The sequence below is a fragment of the Phodopus roborovskii genome, unplaced genomic scaffold (assembly GCF_943737965.1).
Source record: "Phodopus roborovskii unplaced genomic scaffold, PHOROB, whole genome shotgun sequence".
NCBI classification, from domain to species: Eukaryota; Metazoa; Chordata; class Mammalia; order Rodentia; family Cricetidae; genus Phodopus; species Phodopus roborovskii.
Window position 1 is genome coordinate 32255135 of NW_026126433.1, and position 20746 is coordinate 32275880.

Here is a 20746-nt window from a genome sequence, read left to right on the forward strand (position 1 = left end):
AAAGAATGTATTTGGTCTTACAGTTCTAGAGGGTTGAAACCTGTTATAATGGAGAGAAAGCACTGTAGCTGTAGAAGAAAGCTGTGAGCTCACATCTTGAACCAGAATCACAAAGCAGAAAGAAACAACTTAAAACAACAGCAGTCTTTAAACTTTCAAAGCCAGCCTCCACTAATATACTTCCTCCAATAACAACCTAATTTCCCGAACAGCACCATCACCTGAGAATCAAGTGTTCAAATGCCTGGTATTACTGGGGATCTCTCATTCAAACCACACCTGAAAACCTGTATTCTATCCCTGAAAGTCCACATAAAGGAAAAAGGGAAAAACCAACACCAGGAGTGTGAGACAGCACACATGTTCAAATATACATCATACATACATACACAGAACAAGAATCTTAAAAATAAAAGTAAGGTATAGAGTTGCCAAAGACCATCTGGGCAACATACACATGCTGCACACACATAACACAAACATGTACATAGAACACACACACACACAAACACAGGAGTGCTGTGTAGTAAAAAGTGACCTCTGAACTCCATATGCACACATGTGAACCCACACACAAATAAATACAAACATACACATAAAAACATACAATAAGATGCAGTCATTTGCATTAAATTGGCACAGAGACAAGTTAGATACCAAAAAATCAAAATACTACAAGTTCTTTCATATAAAATAAAATCAAAATTCAGCCTGAAGAAGTATGGAACAGTAGATAGACATTAGAGAGGTGTAGAGTAAGATGGGGAGTAACAAGATGACATTAAAAGATCCTGTTGGGAGATGTCATTCTGTAACGTGGAAATACATTAATAAAAATGGGTTAATACTTAAGACAGAGCTAGCCAATAAGAAAAAAGTAACTGGATGGCACTTGAAGAAACCATCCTGAATGAGGTAACCCAGTCACAAAAAGAGGAACACAGTATGTACTCACTCATACATGGATTTTAGACCTAGATCAAAGGATCACCAGCCTATAATTCACACCACCAGAGGAACTAGGATACAAGCTGTATTCTAAGAGATTCATATAAAGTCCCTCACAGAACTGGGAAGGAACAAGTCCCCCAGAGCTCGGGAGAAGCGGGGGGGGGGGAGACAGCGAATGGAGAGAGAAGTAGGAGAAAACAAGGGGGAGGAAAGGAAAACATGTGCGACCAGGATGATTGAGCCTGGTTAGGAATAGAAGACAGGAAAGAGAGAGACAGAGAGACAGAGAGAGAGAGAGAGAGACAGACAGACAGACAGACAGACAGACAGAGAGACAGAGAGAGAACATAAAAGAAGGAGCCAATATTGGTTTGAAGATAAAATTGAACACAAAGAAAGGTCTAGAGAACTACAAGACTTCTCCCAACTAACAATTTGAGCTTCCATGGAAAGGCTATCATAAATGCCCTTCCCGGAGAGTGATATCAACAACTAACTTATCCATGGAGCTCTCAACTAATGCCTGTTGGAAACAGGAGCAAACACCCATACATAAACACTGAGTCGAACTAGAACCCAGATACAGATGGAGAGGACAAGACCAGGCGGCAGAAACACATACAGACAGCTTACCTGAACAAGGAGGAGCTAACAGCCACTAGACTGATAGCTGGGAAGCCAGCATGGGACTGACTCAGGCCCCCTGAATATGGGTTTCAGCCAGAAGGACTGAGCACTCTAAGGGACCTCAGACAGTGGAGCCAGGATGTATCCCTGGTGCACAAAAGGACTTTGCAAACACATCCCCCATGGAGGGATAACTGCCTTAATCTAGAGACAGGAGAGAAGCCCTGGTCCCTACTTCATATGACCTGTCAGATCTACATGACCCCAACTGGATGGCATTCCCCTACATATGGAATTGGGGTGGGGGGATGGGAGGGGAGGGTGGTTAGGGTGCATGTGAGAGGGCAGAGAGGGTAAAAGGGAGGGAAGGAGGGAGGAAGAGAGAGAGGGAGGGAGGGGAGGGAGGAAGAAGAAACTGGGATCGACATGTAAAATAATAAATTAAATAAAAAAAAAATGCTTTGACTCCAAAATTTAAGTTCAAGGACAAGTTACTAGGGAAAAGGATTTCTATTTTTGTTTCCACAGAAAATGAAAAGCTGTGGATTCCTTCCAGACTAATGTGGTTTGATCAAGCCAGACCGCCTGAAACAGAGTACCAGTGATCCTACATTCAAAACAGCTGGACAAAGCAGCCTTACAGACTACAGCCAGGATTTCTGAATCTTCTTAGAATCCCCCATGACAGCGCCCCTTACCAGCAGGAAGTAGTTTGGAAAGAATGACACCCAAATTCCCAAATATTGTCTATAAATGTTTGTTTTCATTTAAATGGACTCTGTTATATAAAATAAATTTTAAAAATAATAAAAAATAAAATTAAAAAAAAAGAAAGAAAATGAAAAGATGTGGATTCCTTCCAGACTAATGTGGTTTGATCAAGCCAGACCACCTGAAATAGTACCAGGTGATCCTACATTCAAAACAGCTGGACAAAGCAGCCTTACAGACTATAGCCAGGATTTCTGCATCTTCTTAGAATCCCCCAAGACAGCGCCCCTTACCAGCAGGAAGTAGTTTTGAAAGAACGACGCCCAAATTCCCAAATATTTTCTATAAATATTTGTTTTCATTTAAATGGATTTGGTTATGTAAAATAAATAAATAAATAAAAATAAAATGAAATATGAACATTAAAAAAAAAAGAAACAAGTAACTGGCCAACAGCATTTATATCTAATACAGAGTCTCTGTGTGTTAATTGGGGCTGGCGCCATGGTGGGACCAAACCAGCGGGGAAAACTTACTCCTTATATATGGTGCAGCAACATGGCTAATAAGAACTTTCACTTAAAACTGAAGAAAAGCTTAAAAAGGATTTTAGAAACAAAAGAACAGAGACAAGCAAGACTTCTTGGTAGCAGCATTTTTCTCAGTTGGACTCTGTTTTGCTAGAGACAAACAGAGATTTGCACGGCTCCTTTAAGGGAGATTTCCTGACTCAGCATAAGCAGCAAAAAAACCACACAGCTTTGAAGAACCACTTCTAACAATTTATTGGTGTGTTACCAGAGCTGGCTATGGCAGTGACCCCATCTCCAAGCCGGCAACATGCTGCTGGGTGGCAGTGCAGACCAAGGCAGTAAGCACAGCTCTCAATGCTGGCGGTGAAATAGCCGCTGCCATCTTGGATAGACCACAACTAAAACTGTGGATTTCATTTTAGCAATGTTGTTGTTTACCGGATAAAAGACTCATGGCCAGAAAAAGATAAAGATTTACAGTAAAGACAGATTCATGTTAAGAAAAAGCTAAAGGTTTACACTGTGTTTTAAAATATATGTGGGCTTGGAAGAGAAAAAGGATAAAATGGTTTAAAAAAGAATAAAAAAGACAGAGAACAGCTGGGTGTGGTGGCACACGCCTTTAATCCCAACACTTGGGAGACGGAGGCAAGCAGATAGATCTCTGTGATTACAAAGTAAACCTGGTATGCAGAGTGAATTCCAGGACAGATAAAAGTTACAAAGAGAAAGCCTGTCTCAAAAAATGAAAAAAATAAAAAGAAACAAAGTAATAAAAAAGCCACGTAAAGATGGAGAGAATCTGGATACTGTACAGCATATTGTCTAGGTATCGTTTGACTGATGAAGAAATAACAACTATTAAAATAAATGCTGCTGGATCAATCCAATTTATATATTTTAAAAATGCTTTGACTTCAAAATTTAAAGTCTAAAGACAAGTTACTGGGGAAAAGGATTTCTATTTTTGTTTCCACAGAAATGAAAAGCTGTGGATTCCTTCCAGACTAATGTGGTTTGAGAAAGCCAGACCCCCTGAAACAGAGTCCCAGGTGATCCAACATTCAAAACAGTTGGGACGTAGCAGCCTTGCAGACTACAGCCAGGATTTCTGCATCTTCTTAGGATCCCCAAACAGTTGGGACATAGCAGCCTTGCAGACTACAGCCAGGATTTCTGCATCTTCTTAGGATCCCCATGACAGCGCCCCCTACCAGCAGGAAGTAGTTTGGAAAGAACGACATCCAAATTCCTAAATATTGTTTATAAATGTTTTCATTAAAGTGGGCTTGGTTATAAATGGTTAGTGACCACAACCAATCTCTTTTTAAAGGTAAAAAGGGAATTATGGTATAGATATGAATACTTTGTGTTGGAATGGATTTTCATTTATTGATACAAATTTAAGGTCAATTTTGTGATTAAGTATATTTCTCCTCTTGTTTAGGTATTGTGTTTATATAGCTCAGTTAGAAATGTAATATATAACTTAGTGCAGATTATACATAGTTATAATAGTCAAAACTTATAGTTAAGTGAGTTAGGATTTCTAGATATATAGAGATGTATTTGAGATAAATAGATATTCTTCAAACCTTTCAAAGACCTACAAAATATGGCATTTAAAATGGTTTAGGGTTTTTCTTGACAGTGAGACATAAATGCTCCTGGCAATACCACCTGCGTCAGAAAGGAAGATGGACATCGAAGAAACGTGTTATGAAGTTTACTTTCAATATAGCAAGACTAGCCATTTGGACAAGATACTGCTCTTGTCTGGACTGTTTGACTTTATGCTGTATAAACTGGACATGCAAGACCCACAGGAAAGTGACTGCTGATACAAGAAGGACATTGCTACAGGTTCCTGCTTCATGGAAGAGTCTGCCAGACAGTCTGCTGGACACAGAGACAAGTGACTGACAGACTGCCAATACAGGTGGACAATTTAGTTTCCTCCTATGGCCTATGAGCTGAAGATGCAAGATTACAGAAGAACTTCTGGTGACTGACCAGGCAGTGAGTTGTCTCTGTCATTTCTAGAGTTTATATATTATCCTTCTGTGGTCTTTGAGGGAGTTGAAGACAAATAGTTATGGTTATAGTTTTCCTTAGTTAGGCTTAAAGATAAATTACATATAGGACTTTAGACTCACAAAGATAGAATAGATGATGGAATATTTTCTTAAATCTTACTAAATGTTAATGGACTAAATACTGTTAACTGTGATTCTTATTTGATAACTGTTGTGTGATATATTTTGCTATGCTAAGGTTAAAACCCTTCTTTTTATTTAGACAGAAAAGAGGAGATGATGGGAGATGTCATTCTGTAAATATGTTTCTCATACTGGTTAATGAATAAAGCACTGTTGGCCAATAGGAAAGCAAGATAGGCGGGATTAGGAGACAAGGAGGATTCGAGGAAGTAGTAAGAAGGGGTCAGCATGGAGAGACCAGGGAGAGCACAATGCCAGCCCCTCTCCGGTAAGATGAGACCACGTGGAAATACTTAGATTAATAGAAATGGGTTAATACTTAAGACGGAGCTAGCCGATAAGAAACAAGTAACTGGCCAACAGCATTTATATCTCATACACGCCTTAGTGGGACCAGACTGGTGGGGATAACTTACTCCTTACAAGATCCTTTGAAAAGACAAATAAAAATGCTAAGCATAGAGGGGGAAGGTGTTATAGCAAAGGTAAATGGATGTTAAGATACAACATTTACACATGTACAGAAATATCCCATTATCCCCCATTATATGAACTTTGTCAAAATGGTAATGAGATGTTAATTTAAAAAAGAGTAACTCATGTAAGTCCTTCTCTTCTAGCAATGTCAGCTCTTAGTGCAAACTGAATTGTGTGATTTCAGAAAAGCTAATCATTGTACTCAAGCTGTGGAAGCATTAATTCATTCTAGCTAGTAGCATACAAGACAAGAAGAGAACCCTGGGAACAGAATGATGCAGTAATACCATGAATTAAAATCTCTTCCCAAATACCCTTCCACACAGCCTACAATTACCAACATCAGAATACTTCTTGTTGTTAAGAAAGTATAAAACATTCCATCTACTAACATATAGAGTATTGTTTTCCTGAACTGTTTCATGCACATGCAAAATCAAAAGTAATGCTTATCAAAACCAATTCTTCAAAAAACTAATATGAAAAAAGATACCTCTTTCTGTTTTATCATGAAGCATGAACTGAAAATCTATTCAAAGCATCCAAGTGGTTGATAATTGACACTATAATGATTATAATATTTTATATTATATATTTTTATAATATGTAATATATAATAATATTATTAGTAATAATATTTTAAATGCTAAGTACAGCCTTTGAAATCTCCATCAATGTGCCAGAATCTAGGAAAACATTTCACAGTATTTCTACGTGGTGATACTAAAACCTGAGGGAAGATAACTGATCAAGATCAGAAATGATCATTTCTGCTTTGGAAGCAATGGAAGAGCTTGACCTGATCAATGACAACTGTATTTTAACATGCAGCCCTTCAGTACTTCATATAAGTAAACAATCACCTTGTTTTTCCCATCTCAGTTGTTACTGTTAGTTTTCTGTTCCATAAATCACTTGGCTTTTCTCTCAGAGCATGGTAGATTTGAAGTCACTCAAAGATTATTTGGGTGCCCTACATTTATGTTATCACTTTCAATTTATTCTGAAATTCATCAAAGATGACCAATTTATCTTTGCATTTCTTTGATTAAGTTTAAGTCTAGTATGTAATCAAGATCTAATTACATTCCATCCTTAAGAATACAAATACTTGGAAATCAGATAGCATCAGTTAAATCCTGGCTCTATTGACATGAGTTACTACTGTTAAGCCATTGCTCCATCATCTACACAAATGTAGTAATCATAATAACATCTTTCTTCCTCAGTTGCCATCAAAATTAAATCATCTAATAGCTATCAAAAATTAAGCACAAACATAACAATTACTGTTAGTGTTCTCTATTTTGTGTCCAGTTCTTAAAGCTTTATATGTCATATCTAACATGAGTATGTCAGAAAAGGAAAAAATAGAAATTATAGAAACAGGGAACAGTTCTCATATCTCTTTTTAATTTAGTTTATTACATACAGGGTTAAATAATGTATTTCATAGCTCAATAGATTTTAGGGAATAAAAATTTTATACACTTCATCCATTCATCTGAATTTGTAAAAAAAAAAAAAAAGTAGAAAAATAGAAACATGAATTCTAGTAATAGACATACTCAACTCAAAATTATCTGTCTGACCACAGGCAAGGTATTACACCTCCATGCCTCACTTTCTTCAACTCTCAAACAACACAGTAGTACCTACACTCATATGTCACAATGCCTAGAACAGTCCTCAGAGGAGAAAGTGTTAAATAAGGCAACTCTGTATCTCAAGTACTGTGCTAGGAGCTGAGATAAACATAGAACTTTCTGATAAGGGTTGAAACAACTTCAGTGTATCAATATCAATATATGAAATAACAAATATGAGGTGCCCTTGAGTGCAAAGAAACAGTGACTTGTTTCCTAATAAAAAATAAAGTCTTCAAAATAAACAAAAACAAAAACCAAATAATTAGAATTCCAGATGGGTGCTAAGTGCCCCTAGGGTTCAATGTACTATTCTTTCTACTTTGGGGTGTAATGAAAATTTTACATTTTTATTTTTCATATATTTATTTTTAACAAATTTTATTCTCCTTGACAAGACATGCTCAAATTACATAGTCTGAAATATATACTTTCCACATCAACTCTTTCTACTACAATATAATTGTTAGTAGCTGTGTAGTAGACTCAAGTGTTAAGAATGTTCTTGATGAGACTGCCACCTACTGGATAATTAAATCTCACCATTTACAATTTTTGATTTAAAGGCATTAAATACATTTGGCAAAATAAAAGGCAAGGTTTGTTTCTTTTCAAAACAGATTAAACTAAGTATTTGCAAAATTTTCCATATCATGGACAATTAACTCTGTTAAAGGAAGAATTGTTCTAGCAATCCCAAGTCAATTCCCATTTGCATAGTGCAGAGATCATCTAACAAAAAGAATGAAAAAAGAACCAAAAACTTCAGCATGAATTTATTAGCCATTGCTAAATATAACCCATAGTAGAAAGTTTGAGATTATCATCAAGACAATTATCTCCCTGCTAGAAAAATCAACTCTAAATGGATCAAAGACCTTATAATTTTGAGCTATTAGGAAAAAAAGAAACATGCAGAAAATACTTCCAGATGTGAATCTAGGTGATGACTTTCTCAATAGAACTCTAATAGACCAGAATATAACAACAAGAATTAACAACTGAGACTACACACATTAAAGAGCTTCTGCAAAAGTGATAAGCATTGGCGTGAAGAGACACCCACAGAATGAGACAAAGTTTTACCAGCTGTCCATCTGTTAAGTGATTTTTTTAAACACATAAAAATTAAAACTTAAAAAAAAACAGTAATCCAATCAACGAATGAGAAAATGAATTGAATAGTCCTCAAAGAAGTACAAATGACTGATAAATCCATGAAAAAGCCATCAGCATTCTTTAGGTATCAAGTAAATACAAATTAAAACCTACACTGAGATTCCATCTTGATGCAGCTAAAATGAATGCCTAGCATCAAGAAGACAAGAAGCAAATGCCGGTGATGATGAGAGGATTGAGGAGTAAATTCCTCATTCACATTTGGGGATGCAAATTAATGCAGTCATTATGGAAATCACTATGGCAGTGCCTCACAAAATTAGAAACAGAACGACCATCTGCTCCTATAGTACCACTCTAGTATAGAATAAGAAAGAAATGAAGGACTCAACACACAATAGAGATACCTGCACATCCATGCTACTGCAGTACGTCATAGAAAAAACTAGGTACCTGTAATGGATGAATGGATAAAGAAAATATACATAACGGAGTCTTATTCAAACATAAAAAAATATGTCATCTATAGGGAAATGTAATCTACAGTGAGAGTGGCATCAAAATATAAGGGGAAAGATACATTTGGAAGAAGAGGAGAAAAACAAGATGAGAGGACAGTAGAAAAGGGTGATGGAGAGTGAATATGATAGAAGTACCCTGAATAAATGAATGAAACAAACATTAGACACATAATATACATTAATAAAGGTTATCTAGAATTGAGGAAATATTGCTATAGCAAAATAATCACTCTGTGAAAAAATTTGTACAGTCTCGAACATATACAATTTCTCTTTTTCGATGGAAGATGAAATAAAGGACTGGAGAGATGGCTCAATGTTAAAAGAATTAACAGCTCTTCCAGAGGATGTGGGTTCAATTCCCAGCACCAACACAGGCACTAACAAGCATATGTAACTCCGATTCCAAACAGATCCAACACCCTCTTCTGGTATCCTCAAACATTGCATGCACAAGGTATAAAGACATACAGGAAGGCAAAACACTCATGCAAATAAAAATAAAAGTAAGTAAATCAGCTGAGTAGTTAAGAACAATGAATGATCTTCCAAAGGACTGGGTTCACTTTCTAGGCCCACATGTCAGCTCACAAGCATCTGTAGCTCCAGTTGCAGGTGATCATGAAAGCAAAATATCCACACACAGAACTTAAATAAAATTAAATTTTAACTTAAAAAAAATAATAGAGGTAGCCTGTTATGGTGCCACCTGCCAGTAATTCTGGCAACTTATAAGGTGGAGGCAGGAAGATCAGTAAGTTCAAGGTCATGTTTAACTACATAAAGAGTTCAAAATCAGTCTGGTTTACATGGGATCCTGTCAAATAAATAATAAATTAATAAATTGAGGGCTGGAGATACAGTTCAAGGGTAGTACTTATCTAGCATTTGCAATGTCCTAGCTTCAATCTCTATCATAAAAAGAGAAGGAAGGAGAAAAAGAAATAGAATAAAAGTAATATAGTAGGTAGTAATATGTAGAATTACTTTTAAAAACAATTATCCTAACATGGATAAATGTCTTTGAAAATGTCTAATGATAATAACATAGTAATTAAAAAGGTTTCTCTCAAGTAATTTAAGCTGCAGAAGTTGAGGTGATGTGCTCTGGAAAAAAATATTTATGCTCTAAGTAGCCTATGTGATGACAAAGACATTAACATTGAACACTACTGAAGAGAGTGAATAAAATTATTTTATGAATATAAGAGTAGGCAAAAGTGTTCTCTCTCTGTCTCTTGAGAGATGGCTCAGTGGTTAAGAGTACAAGCTGCTCTTCCAGAGGACCTGGATTCAACAACTGTCTGTAGCTCCAGTTTCAGGGAATCCAACACCCTTACAGAGACATGCATGCAAGCAAAGCACTAATGCATATAAAATAAAAATAAATCATTTCAAAAATTTTAAAAAAAGCCTGGGAAGATGGAGAGAGGCAAATCCTTAGGGATACTGGTCAGCTATCCTAGCCAAACCAACAAGCTCCAGGCCAATGAGAGAGCCTGTCTCAAAGACAAAGGCAGACAGCACCTGAGGAGGAACAACACCTAAGACCATGGCCTCTATACTCATACACATATGCTCATATGCACACACACATACACACACACATCAAACAAATATATATCCATGGACAATGGTAGTCAATACTATAATTTCACTGAGAATGAAACTCCTATATCCAACTATAGGTCTTTTTTTTTTTTTTTAACTATATTACCAGACTAATTTGGTTTTTTGGTTTTTATTTTTATTTTGTTGTGGAATTGGCGGGGGTATTTTTGTTTTTGTTTTGTCTTGGGTTTTTTGTTTGTTTCAAAACAGAGTTTCAATGGTTGTCCTGGAACTTACTCTGTAGACCAGACTGGCCTTGAACTCAGCAATCCACCTGCCTCTGTCTCCCAAGTGCTAGGATTAAAAGAGTATGCCACCACTGCCTGGCTTGGTTTGGTTTTTTGTTTTGTTTTGTTTTGTTTTTGAGTGTATGCAACACTTGATAATTCCATTAATAAATAAGAATACCTTTTTTCTCCCCAGAAGCAAATGGAGAGGACAAGACCATGCGGTAGAAGTACATAGAGACAGCTTACCTGAACAAGGAGGAGCTAAGGGCCACTAGACTGATAGCTGGGAAGCCAACAGGGGACTGACTCGGACCCCCCTGAATATGGGTCTCAGCCAGAAGGTCTGAGCAGTCTAAGAGACCTCAGACAGTACAGCCAGGATGTATCCCTGGTGCACAAAAGGACTTTGCAAACATATCCCCCATGGAGGGATAACTGCCTTATTCTAGAGATAGGAGAGAAGCCCTAGTCCCTACTTCATAGGACCTGTCAGATCTACATGACCCCAACTGGATGGCATTCCCCTACATATGGTATTGTGGTGGGGGGTTGGGAGGGGAGGGTTTTTAGAGTGCATGGGAGAGGGCAGAGAGGGCAAAAGGGAGGGAAGGAGGGAGGGAGGGCTGGAGGGGAGGGAGGGAGGGAGAGGGAACTGGGATCGACATGTAAAATAATAAATTTAAAAAAAAAAAATGCTTTGACTCCAAAATTTAAGTTGAAGAACAAGTTACTGGGGAAAAGGATTTCTATTTTTGTTTCCACAGAAAATGAAAAGATGTGGATTCCTTCCAGACTAATGTGGTTTGATCACACCAGACCGCCTGAAACAGAGTACCAGGTGATCCTACATTCAAAAGAGCTGCACAAAACAGCCCTACAGACTACAGCTAGGATATCTGAATCTTCTTCGAATCCCCCAAGACAGCGCCCCTTACCAGCAGGAAGTAGTTTGGAAAGAACGACGCCCAAATTCCCAAATATTGTGTATAAATGTTTGTTTTCATTTAATTGGACTTTGTTATATAAAATTAAATAAAAATAAATAAATAAAAAGAAAAATAATAAATAAAAAAATTAAAAAAGAAAAAAAAAGAATACCTTTTTTCTCATATCCCCACCTGTACTTCATATTGGATATCGTATGGTTTCTCTAATTTGCATTTTATTTATTTGTAACTTGAGAGTTTAGATGTGTTTGCTAACCATCTGAATAACTTTCCAGGGATTTCTCTATTTGTATTCTTGTCCATTTTTCTCCTTTGTTTTCTGTCAACCACTAAACATATATTACATTATAGATAATAACTGCCATCCAACATCGAATTTTGGGAGGAATGATTATGTTATTGATTTTATATACAATTTTTTGGCCCTCTGAAACACTTATTTACTTAAAAAAATTCCTATGAATGGATACACAAATATTTTCCCATTAAATCAACTGGAATTTCAGAAGCTTTAAAAGATACAAATAAAAATAACTGATTTCCTTTCATGTAAATAAGTGTTAATCCAAAAAAGAGAATATGAACAAAAAGGGATTGAAGAGTGAGAGGAGCTCTGTAGAGGCATTAGGGGGTAAGAGGGAGGGAGAGGTGGGAAGAGAAAGACAACAGAAACAAGATACACTGAAAAGCCACAGTGAGCAGTACAGCTGAGATTCAATTCCAAGCATCTGAAAGCATCTGAAACACATTAACAATGGCAATCCCAGTCTGAGCTATGATACAAAAACAAGCTGCTTACCTCTCAATAGCTAATTCTTTGTTAGAGAGTTGCTGAACTGTAATTACAACCTTCTTCTCTACTCCTTGCTTTATTTTGAAATAAAATTTATCTCTATCCTTAGGCACGGGACTGAAATATTCAAAAAGAACAAAAATTAGCACCACTATAATAGAATAAAAATGACAAGACAATAAAGTATTAAGCCAAGAACACTATTTTTTTTTCTTGTTTATAGCTCCAGACAAGGTTTCTCTGTGTTCCAATGGCTGTCCTAAATGTCGATGTTGAAAATCAAGTTGGCCTTGACCTCAAGATATCTGCCTGCCTCTGCCTCATAAATGTTGGGATTACAGGTGTGCACCACCATCACCCAGCAAGAATACTATATTCTTAAGTCATACTAAATCTCACCTCACAACAGGCAGAAAACAGTAAATTTTATTGGCAGCTATATAAAACTTCTAGAAATTTTGAACATGGACTAAAAAAGGCTTATATTTTTATCTCTCAATCAAGGTTAAATGAAGTATCTAAAACTATGACAATATGGTATAATTTCAAATCTAGCTTTTAAATTACAAGTTTTCAAATACTGCTAATTTAATTGTTAAAGGCTGTCACATCTGGTTCAGCTGCTAGGTGGTCATGAGTACCTGTACCATAATTAAACCAAGAAAAAAACTAAGGAACACCTTACTCTTTTAAACACCAAGAATGTAAGGCTACTTTTACATATCCAAGTTAAATACAAAGATGGCCAAAAAGGAACAGATTATGTATAACAAATTAATAAAAGATAGATATTCTCATAATGAACAAATTAAAATAAAGCCTGTCTTGTCAGAAAAATAAAAATACTTCCAGCTATTTAGTCAACCTGACATTCATTTTTTTATTGATAAAAATACAAATAACTATCTAGCAATTACTATTTAATTAAAGACACTAATGGGCAAATGTGGTAGTGCACATCTTTAACCCCAGCACTTGAGAGGCAGAAGCAAGCCGATCTCTATGAGTTCGAGTTGAAGTAGTGAGACTCTGTCTCAAAAAGTAAAAACTAAAAATTAAAGACTGTTAAGATATATAGGTGATTATTACATAGGGCAGCCACTTCATATTAAGTGCTCACCTTTGAACAGAAAAAAAGAAAACATTATAATGTATAATACAAAAAAGTGGTTAAATGACGGTTAAACCATATAATATGCTAACACCAACCACTAAAAAATAATTTTGGTGAAGAATATTTCAATAAAGGGATAGAGGGTTAGACAAGTAGTTAAGAGCACTTGTGGCTCTTGTAGAGGACCTGGTTCCAATTCTGACATGGCAATTCACAACCATCTATAATTCTAGTCCAACAGGATCCAATGCCCTCTTCTGACCTCTGCAGGCACCTGACACCAGGCACATACATTTTATAAACATACACACAGGCAAAATAATCATTAACATAAAATAAATACATCTTTTTAAAAAATTAATTTTAAAAATCATTTAATGAAAAATTATTTTGAAGGAGAAAAACTGTATATAAATAATTGTAATTTTTGCCTACAAATACAACAAAGGAGAAAATTAACTAGCTGAGGGTGGAGAGTGACACATTTATAGTTCCAGCACTCAGGGGATAAATGCAGAAAAGTCAGGGGGTCAAGACTAGCTTCAGCTCACAGATTTCAAGCCCAGCCTATGCAGAAATGAGACCTCATCTCAAAAAATCTAAATAAATAAAGAAAAAATTAATACTTTCAACAAAAGTCATTCTCCATAGCTGACAAAAGTATAGTCTGTGCCCTGTTTTTATGATTTTAATGTACTAGAACTTCAGGTTGTTTTAATCATTATGAAAATTGTTTGCCTATCTAAGAAGTGTGAGAATAGTGAAATATAATCAGCCAGCCAAATATTTCTTGATCTATCTAAAGCTTTATACAAACACAATCTAGTGCCTAGAAAGCATGCTAGCAAATGCTATATTTCAGGCACAATGCTAACTTTCTTTTCAGGTAAAATTTCTCACCTAAAGTTTCCTTTTCCATCATCTTCTTTTACCTCCAAGGAGACACTAAAGGTAAACACATCACTGTCCGGGGTCGGGATGATTGAATCTTTAATATCAGACGCATGTCTGGAAGAACGTTTGAATGCAGTACAGAAACTATATAAAATTCTGCTTACCTAAAAAGTGAAAATGGAAATGTAATTAAACCAAAGCACTAAATGAACCGTCTTGAAGTCTATAGCTTTCCATACCCACCATTTTCTTAAGTAGAGAAAGTAAATATAGTGTAAGCATCTATCAACCATTTGGATAGGATAAAATAACATTTTCATCAATTGTGCATTAAAATTGGTAAGTAAATAATCATATATAGTAAATGCAAATCAGCCAAATTTTACATTATTATACAGGAAGACCATCATTAGTATGAAATCCAAGAAAAAAAAATATTGCTAAAGCATCCCTCGTAAAGCATACTAATTCCATAGAAAGTTTAAGTATATGAAGTCAACAGTAATGCATCATTTCTGAAACTTAAGTTCAAGTATGATGGGTTATTTTTACACCTACACAATTAAGATTCACAGTGAACACTATCAATATAAACCCTAGAGATCAGAAGGGAACTAGTATTAAAGAGCTACAGCTAGGAATCTGAGAATGAAGACCAGCAGCAGGTCCAGGTTTAGGTCCAGATCCACTCAAGAATGACAGTGAATTAGCACTGTTAACTGTGATTCAGAACCTCTCACTAACAACATGCACAAAACACATAATCAGGGGGAAAAAATACCTTGAGAACCTAAGAGCATTTCATTATTAGGGAATATTTTCTTTGAAAACTTTTTCCCAGATGATATCTAATTAAGACAATACAACATTCCCTTCAAAGAAACTGCTTAACGATACTATACATACCATTGGTTTGGGGGGGCGATATATCATATTATTTTATTCTATTATTTTACTCTCAAAGCAACTTCTTCCCAATATGAATAGCAAGAGTCTTTTGGGTGACAGATACATGAAAGATTGTTCTGTCCGGGAAAACAGATACTATTTGCTCTCATCAATTAATACAAATCTCTTATATATGAGCTTCAGGTACAGCAATTTAGTTGACCAACTCGGCTTATACATACTACTCCACTTGATAGTTTGAATAGCCTTACAAAACAAGCCAATGGGTATTTGCAATGTATTCTACAAACCAATAAAGTGGGCAGAGTCTAGAGTTCTGATTTGAGAACTTATAAAGGAAGTTGCATTGTTTTGTTCTGTTCTCTCTTACCAATGACTTGCTCTCACAGAGTAGCAAAAAACAAAAACAAAAAACAAAAAAGATTCAGGCTCAATGAATTAATGCCTATGTATGTACCTAGATTGCATAAATACGCCTAAGTGTACTCATATTGAGCAAGACTACACTCACTAAGAAATAATTATAATAGATGTCTTTCAAATATTCTTGTTTTGTTTCTTTGAACTCTGATATTTAAAAAGTAATTTAAAAGGAACGTTTAAAATAAAAATCCAGTATTGTTCAGCAGTTAAGAGTACTTGTTGTTCATGCAGAGGACTCATGTTTCATTCCCAGCACCCGCATGGTATCTTACATCTAAATCTGTCTATAATCCCAGTTCCAGAGGATCCAAGGCCTCTTCTGACATCTTCAGGTTCCTGCATGCATATGGTGCACATACAATCAGATATAAAAGGTGTGTGCCACCACCACCCAGCTTAAATTAGTATTTCTTTAAAGCCAGGTACAGTTGCTCACACCTGTACTCCCAGCATTAGAAAGGCTGAAACAGAAGGACTGTCACCAGTACAAGGCTAGGTATGGCTACAGAAACCTATGTCAAAAAAAAAAAAAAAAAAAAAAGATAAGCTGAACTAATTAAAATTCACAAAAGAAGCTATATTCATTTGGAAGTGTCTCTTAGCTACAAAATATTGCAATGAAAGGGAAAAATGAGGGTGGTATCTACATCTTCCCAATGAATATTCACAAACAAGGTTTTAGCTAAAATCCTCAGTTCCTCTGTAGAACGCCCTCTGCTTCAACAAGCTAGACACTGAGCTACACCATTGAAGCTACCCCCTTTCAGCATACAGTGTTTTATGGTAACATGATTTGAAAAGCTTTCAGGTTTTTACTCAGTGTTTTCAAATATAAAAGATTTTCATGAAAATGTTCGAATCTGTGCTCTAGTAACAATGAAATTATACCTGTATTGTCATTCTTGTTTATGACTCATAAATTTTCCCAAAATGGCAAAGAACTACAAATACAACACTTTCCAAAAGCTTTTCTCATTCCTGAGTCTCCAATAAGTGTCAGAACTAACATCCCAAACCATGCATTAGAAACACTAAAAACTTCAAATTTTTCAGTTCATCAACACATACTTTGAACAATAAAAATATGGTGGGATGAAAGGAGTTAAACAAGGGTCCTATTTTCAATATCTCACACAAGGAAATGTAAGTAAGATTTTTACTGAAAACTATTAACAAATTTCTCAATTTGAAAGCCAAATTTTCAATGAACATATTAATCTAGGAAATACCTTTATTAATTTTCTTAAAGCAAAAATATTCCTTTCAATAGAAGAAACTGTTGAGCTGTAATTGTAGCTCAGTGGTGCCTTCAGCATAAACAAGGTGCTACGGTTGGCCTCAGCACTTAAAAAAAATAAAATTTGGGCCAAACAGCAATAGCACACACCTTTAATCCCAGCACTCAGGAGCCTGAAGCAAGAGATCTCTATGAGTTCGAGGCCATCCTGTTCTACAAAGCACAGAGAAACCTGTTTTGAAACTCCCCCAAAATGGAATATGCTACCTCATTTTTCTGTTTTTGTTGAATTCATACATCCTGGAATTAACTTTTTCATATATTCATCCTACATTTTAAAACAAGTTGTCTTCAAACTCTTAGTCACACTTTCACCAATTATTCAATTACCCTAAACTACTTCTCCACTATCAAATCAATTCTTAAATCAACTACTTAACATTTTAACACTAACAGCTCTATAGAAATACCCTGCAATCATATATAGTTAATATAAACAGTAGAACCATATGTATAACACACATTCATAACTACGCAATATTTTAATTACTCACTGATGATCCTATATAAACAAGTGAAAATAATAAAATCAGTAACAAAGTGGTATTAATAAGTGCAGACCTCAAGTCTTTTGCAATTAAAACAATAAATATACTCATTAAACAAATGTTTAAGCATTTTCTGTGCACAAAGTAACATTCTAGGTGCTATGAATACATTGGAGAACATAAAACTTTTATTAAAATGAATACAAATAAAATGTGTTTAGTTTAGCCAATAAAGAATCATTAGGCAAGTGAAAATCAGAAATGTTAGCTCGTTTCAAATTTAACTATAATGTAGCCCACTAATTTAAATGTCATGTCTCACAAATTGCTATTTCCGCCAAAAAGGTTAAAATTATGTGTGAATTCTAGAGTCAGTGAACAGAACAAAAGTGATGTAAGGATTAATAAGGTAAAGTTAAGAAGCAGTGATTATCAACATCAGTGTCAGAGCACTATATAACCAATTACACAAAGTAAGTTAAAAATACATACCATGGCAAACACTTCAATATGCAGTACATTATTAAAGCATATAACACAAAAATGATCTAAAAATGGGCACTTTTCTGTGGAAGGCAAAGATTTATTGACAAACAATACAGTATAACTGTTTCCATAGAAAGTACCTACAGAAAACATCAGACACAAAACTGGGCATCTGACTGCTGCCAGTGGGGATAGAGGGTACACTATAGAGAGATACACTATAATCTTAACTACTACAGAGTTTTGGTAACTTTATTTTCTTTATTTCAGTATTTTCCAAATTGGTAAATATTACACAGTTAAAATCCAAATAATGCCATTAATTAAAAAAGGTACTTACTTAAATACAGTTGCTTTTTCAAATATAAAGTAACAACCTATTCTTTAGAAATAATATCAAGAAATGTTCATTGGAGTCTGGCAATGGTGGCACATGCCTTTAATCCCAGCCCTCAAGGCATAGAGGCAGGCGGGTCTTTATGAGTTTGAGGCCAGCCTGTTACACATAGTTAGTTCCAGGACAGCCAAGGATACACAAAGAAACCCTGTCTCAAACATGAGAAAGAAAAAAAGAAAGAAAGAAAAAGTGCTGGATGGTGGTGGTGCATGTCTTTAATCCCAGCACTTGGAAGGCAGAGGTGGGTGGATCTCTAGGAGTTCAAGGTCAGCTTAGTCTACAGAGTGAGTTCTAGGACAACCAAAGTTACACAAAGAAAACCTGGGGAGAGAGAGAGAGCAAGAGAGAAGGAGGGAGGGAGGGACGGACAAAGGGAGGAAGGCAGGGAAGAGGAGGGAGAGAGGAAGAAAAGAAGGAAGGATAGACAGATATAAAGAAAAAGAAATTCTCATTCAAGAAATAATGTAAAAATATGAGATAAGCATATTACCAGATATGGTAACATGCACTTTCAATCCTGGTACTTGGGAGGTAGAGGAAGGCAGATCTCTATGGGCTGTATAGTGAGTTCCAGGCCAGCAAGGCTATCCAGTGAGACCCTATGTTTAAAAAAAAGGGGGGGGGGGGGAGACAACTTGCTTGAAAGCATTATCATTGAAAATGGCCAAAATGAAGAGTTTAGAAAAAAGTTACCATCCAGCTGGGCATAGATACTTGTAAGATCCTAGAAGTAGGGAAACTGAGACCTTAGGTGTATCACACCTTCATATATACACACAAATGAATACTTACAGGTGCATATATCAAACTCACACACAAATGGTCAGAGGGTGTATCTTAGTGTTAACTAAGCCCTTATAAAGTATTCTTTTAAAGCTTTGTGTACCACATCCACAAAGACACAAGAGGCACGGGTACCTACTTATCTTTTTTTCACTGCTTTTGACATTTTAATTTGTCTTCAATACCTCAGCAGAAATCTTGCATCATTTTCCCTGTACAACGATCACAGACATTAAGATACATCTGGTTGGACTGTCCAATTATTTTGCCATATGTTTATAAAGATCCAATCCAATAGGGTCTGACAGAAGACTACCCAGGACAACAAGTCAAATGTATCCTGATATCACAATGTCCAAGAGAGCCATCACCCTCTCTGTGCTCCCTTTCTCCAACATTGGTATCTGCTGCTTGAAGAGATTTGTGGTGAAATAAGAGTATCATGGGAACAGCTGGTAGCATCCATGCTGTTATTGTTTAGGAAGCATCTTCTTCCCTTAAGTAGAAAAACCTTCGGGTATCACCCAGGGACCTTAGGGAGAAAGAAAGGGAAAAGAAATTAATTAATAGCATTGTTGCACATCACACATAAATGATAAGACTCTCTGTCCTTTAATCTCTAAACTACTTGTTGTGCCCACCAAAAAAGAACTCAAATAGTATTTGTTCCTTTACTACAAAACAGGGAACTCCTGGAAAATAGATAACTGGATGACCAATAAATGTAACTCAAAGATTTCAGATTAACTCAAAGTATGATTATAATATTTTTAGGATGAAGTGAGGAAGATGTTGGCAGATTCTATAAAGATGAGTAAATCACAAATATAACTGAAATGCAAGCTATGTAGCTGGTAAATCCACTTTCAAAACACAATGAAAAACAAAAAAATTACGTTTATTTTTTTCAATTTTTTAAATTTTATCTCTTGTTACTGTGTGGGGGGGTGCGTATGGGTGGTGCACATGTGGATAGAAGGAAGAGGATGGGATCACCTTATAGGTGCCAGAGATCAAACTAAAGCTGTCACAGTTGGCAGCAAACACCCTTATCCACAATATTTAAACAAGAAAGTTGTTGCTGAAAATATATATAGTTCTTTTGAGCTAAAGGCTTCAGTTTGAAGCTCATCTCTTTTATCCATTCACTTTGTCTTGGGTCAAGCAAAAGGTAACCACACAAATTATCATCTAAACCAGAACATTTTTTTAAAGTAAATGTAAGGGCATGAGTAGTATACCTGGACAATGGGCATAAATTAAGGTTGTTCCAGGGAAATATAAGATCAGTTGTCTACAAAAATACTACCCATACCATGGGATGATATCAGCATCAATCAAGAAAATGCTTCATACAATGTCTGACATAAGCTCTTTATATACACTAGATTACTCAACATTTAGAAATGTTCTATCCCAATAGGGTTTAATGACCATAGTCCTATATCTCCTTTTGCAAACAATATATTTTTATCATCTGCAACAAAACACTTTCAAAAATGTGGTTTTAAAAAATTAATAGATGAAAATCACTTTCTCACAACCAGCAATATACTGCCTAGAAATGTAA

The 20746-nt window shown here is 35.7% G+C and overlaps 1 protein-coding gene across 3 annotated transcripts in view; it reads right to left on the reverse strand.

Moving 5' to 3' along the window:
• Window positions 1-20746, reverse strand: part of Rabgap1l (RAB GTPase activating protein 1 like) — a 569277-nt gene that overhangs the window by 488934 nt on the left and 59597 nt on the right. For all 3 annotated transcript variants that reach the window (XM_051186069.1, XM_051186071.1, XM_051186070.1), the window contains exons 6-7: window positions 14400-14557; window positions 12392-12502 (exon numbers count right to left, since the gene is read on the reverse strand). In XM_051186069.1, the coding sequence (XP_051042026.1) occupies window positions 12392-12502; window positions 14400-14557 (269 nt within the window). The remainder of the gene's footprint in view (window positions 1-12391; window positions 12503-14399; window positions 14558-20746) is intronic.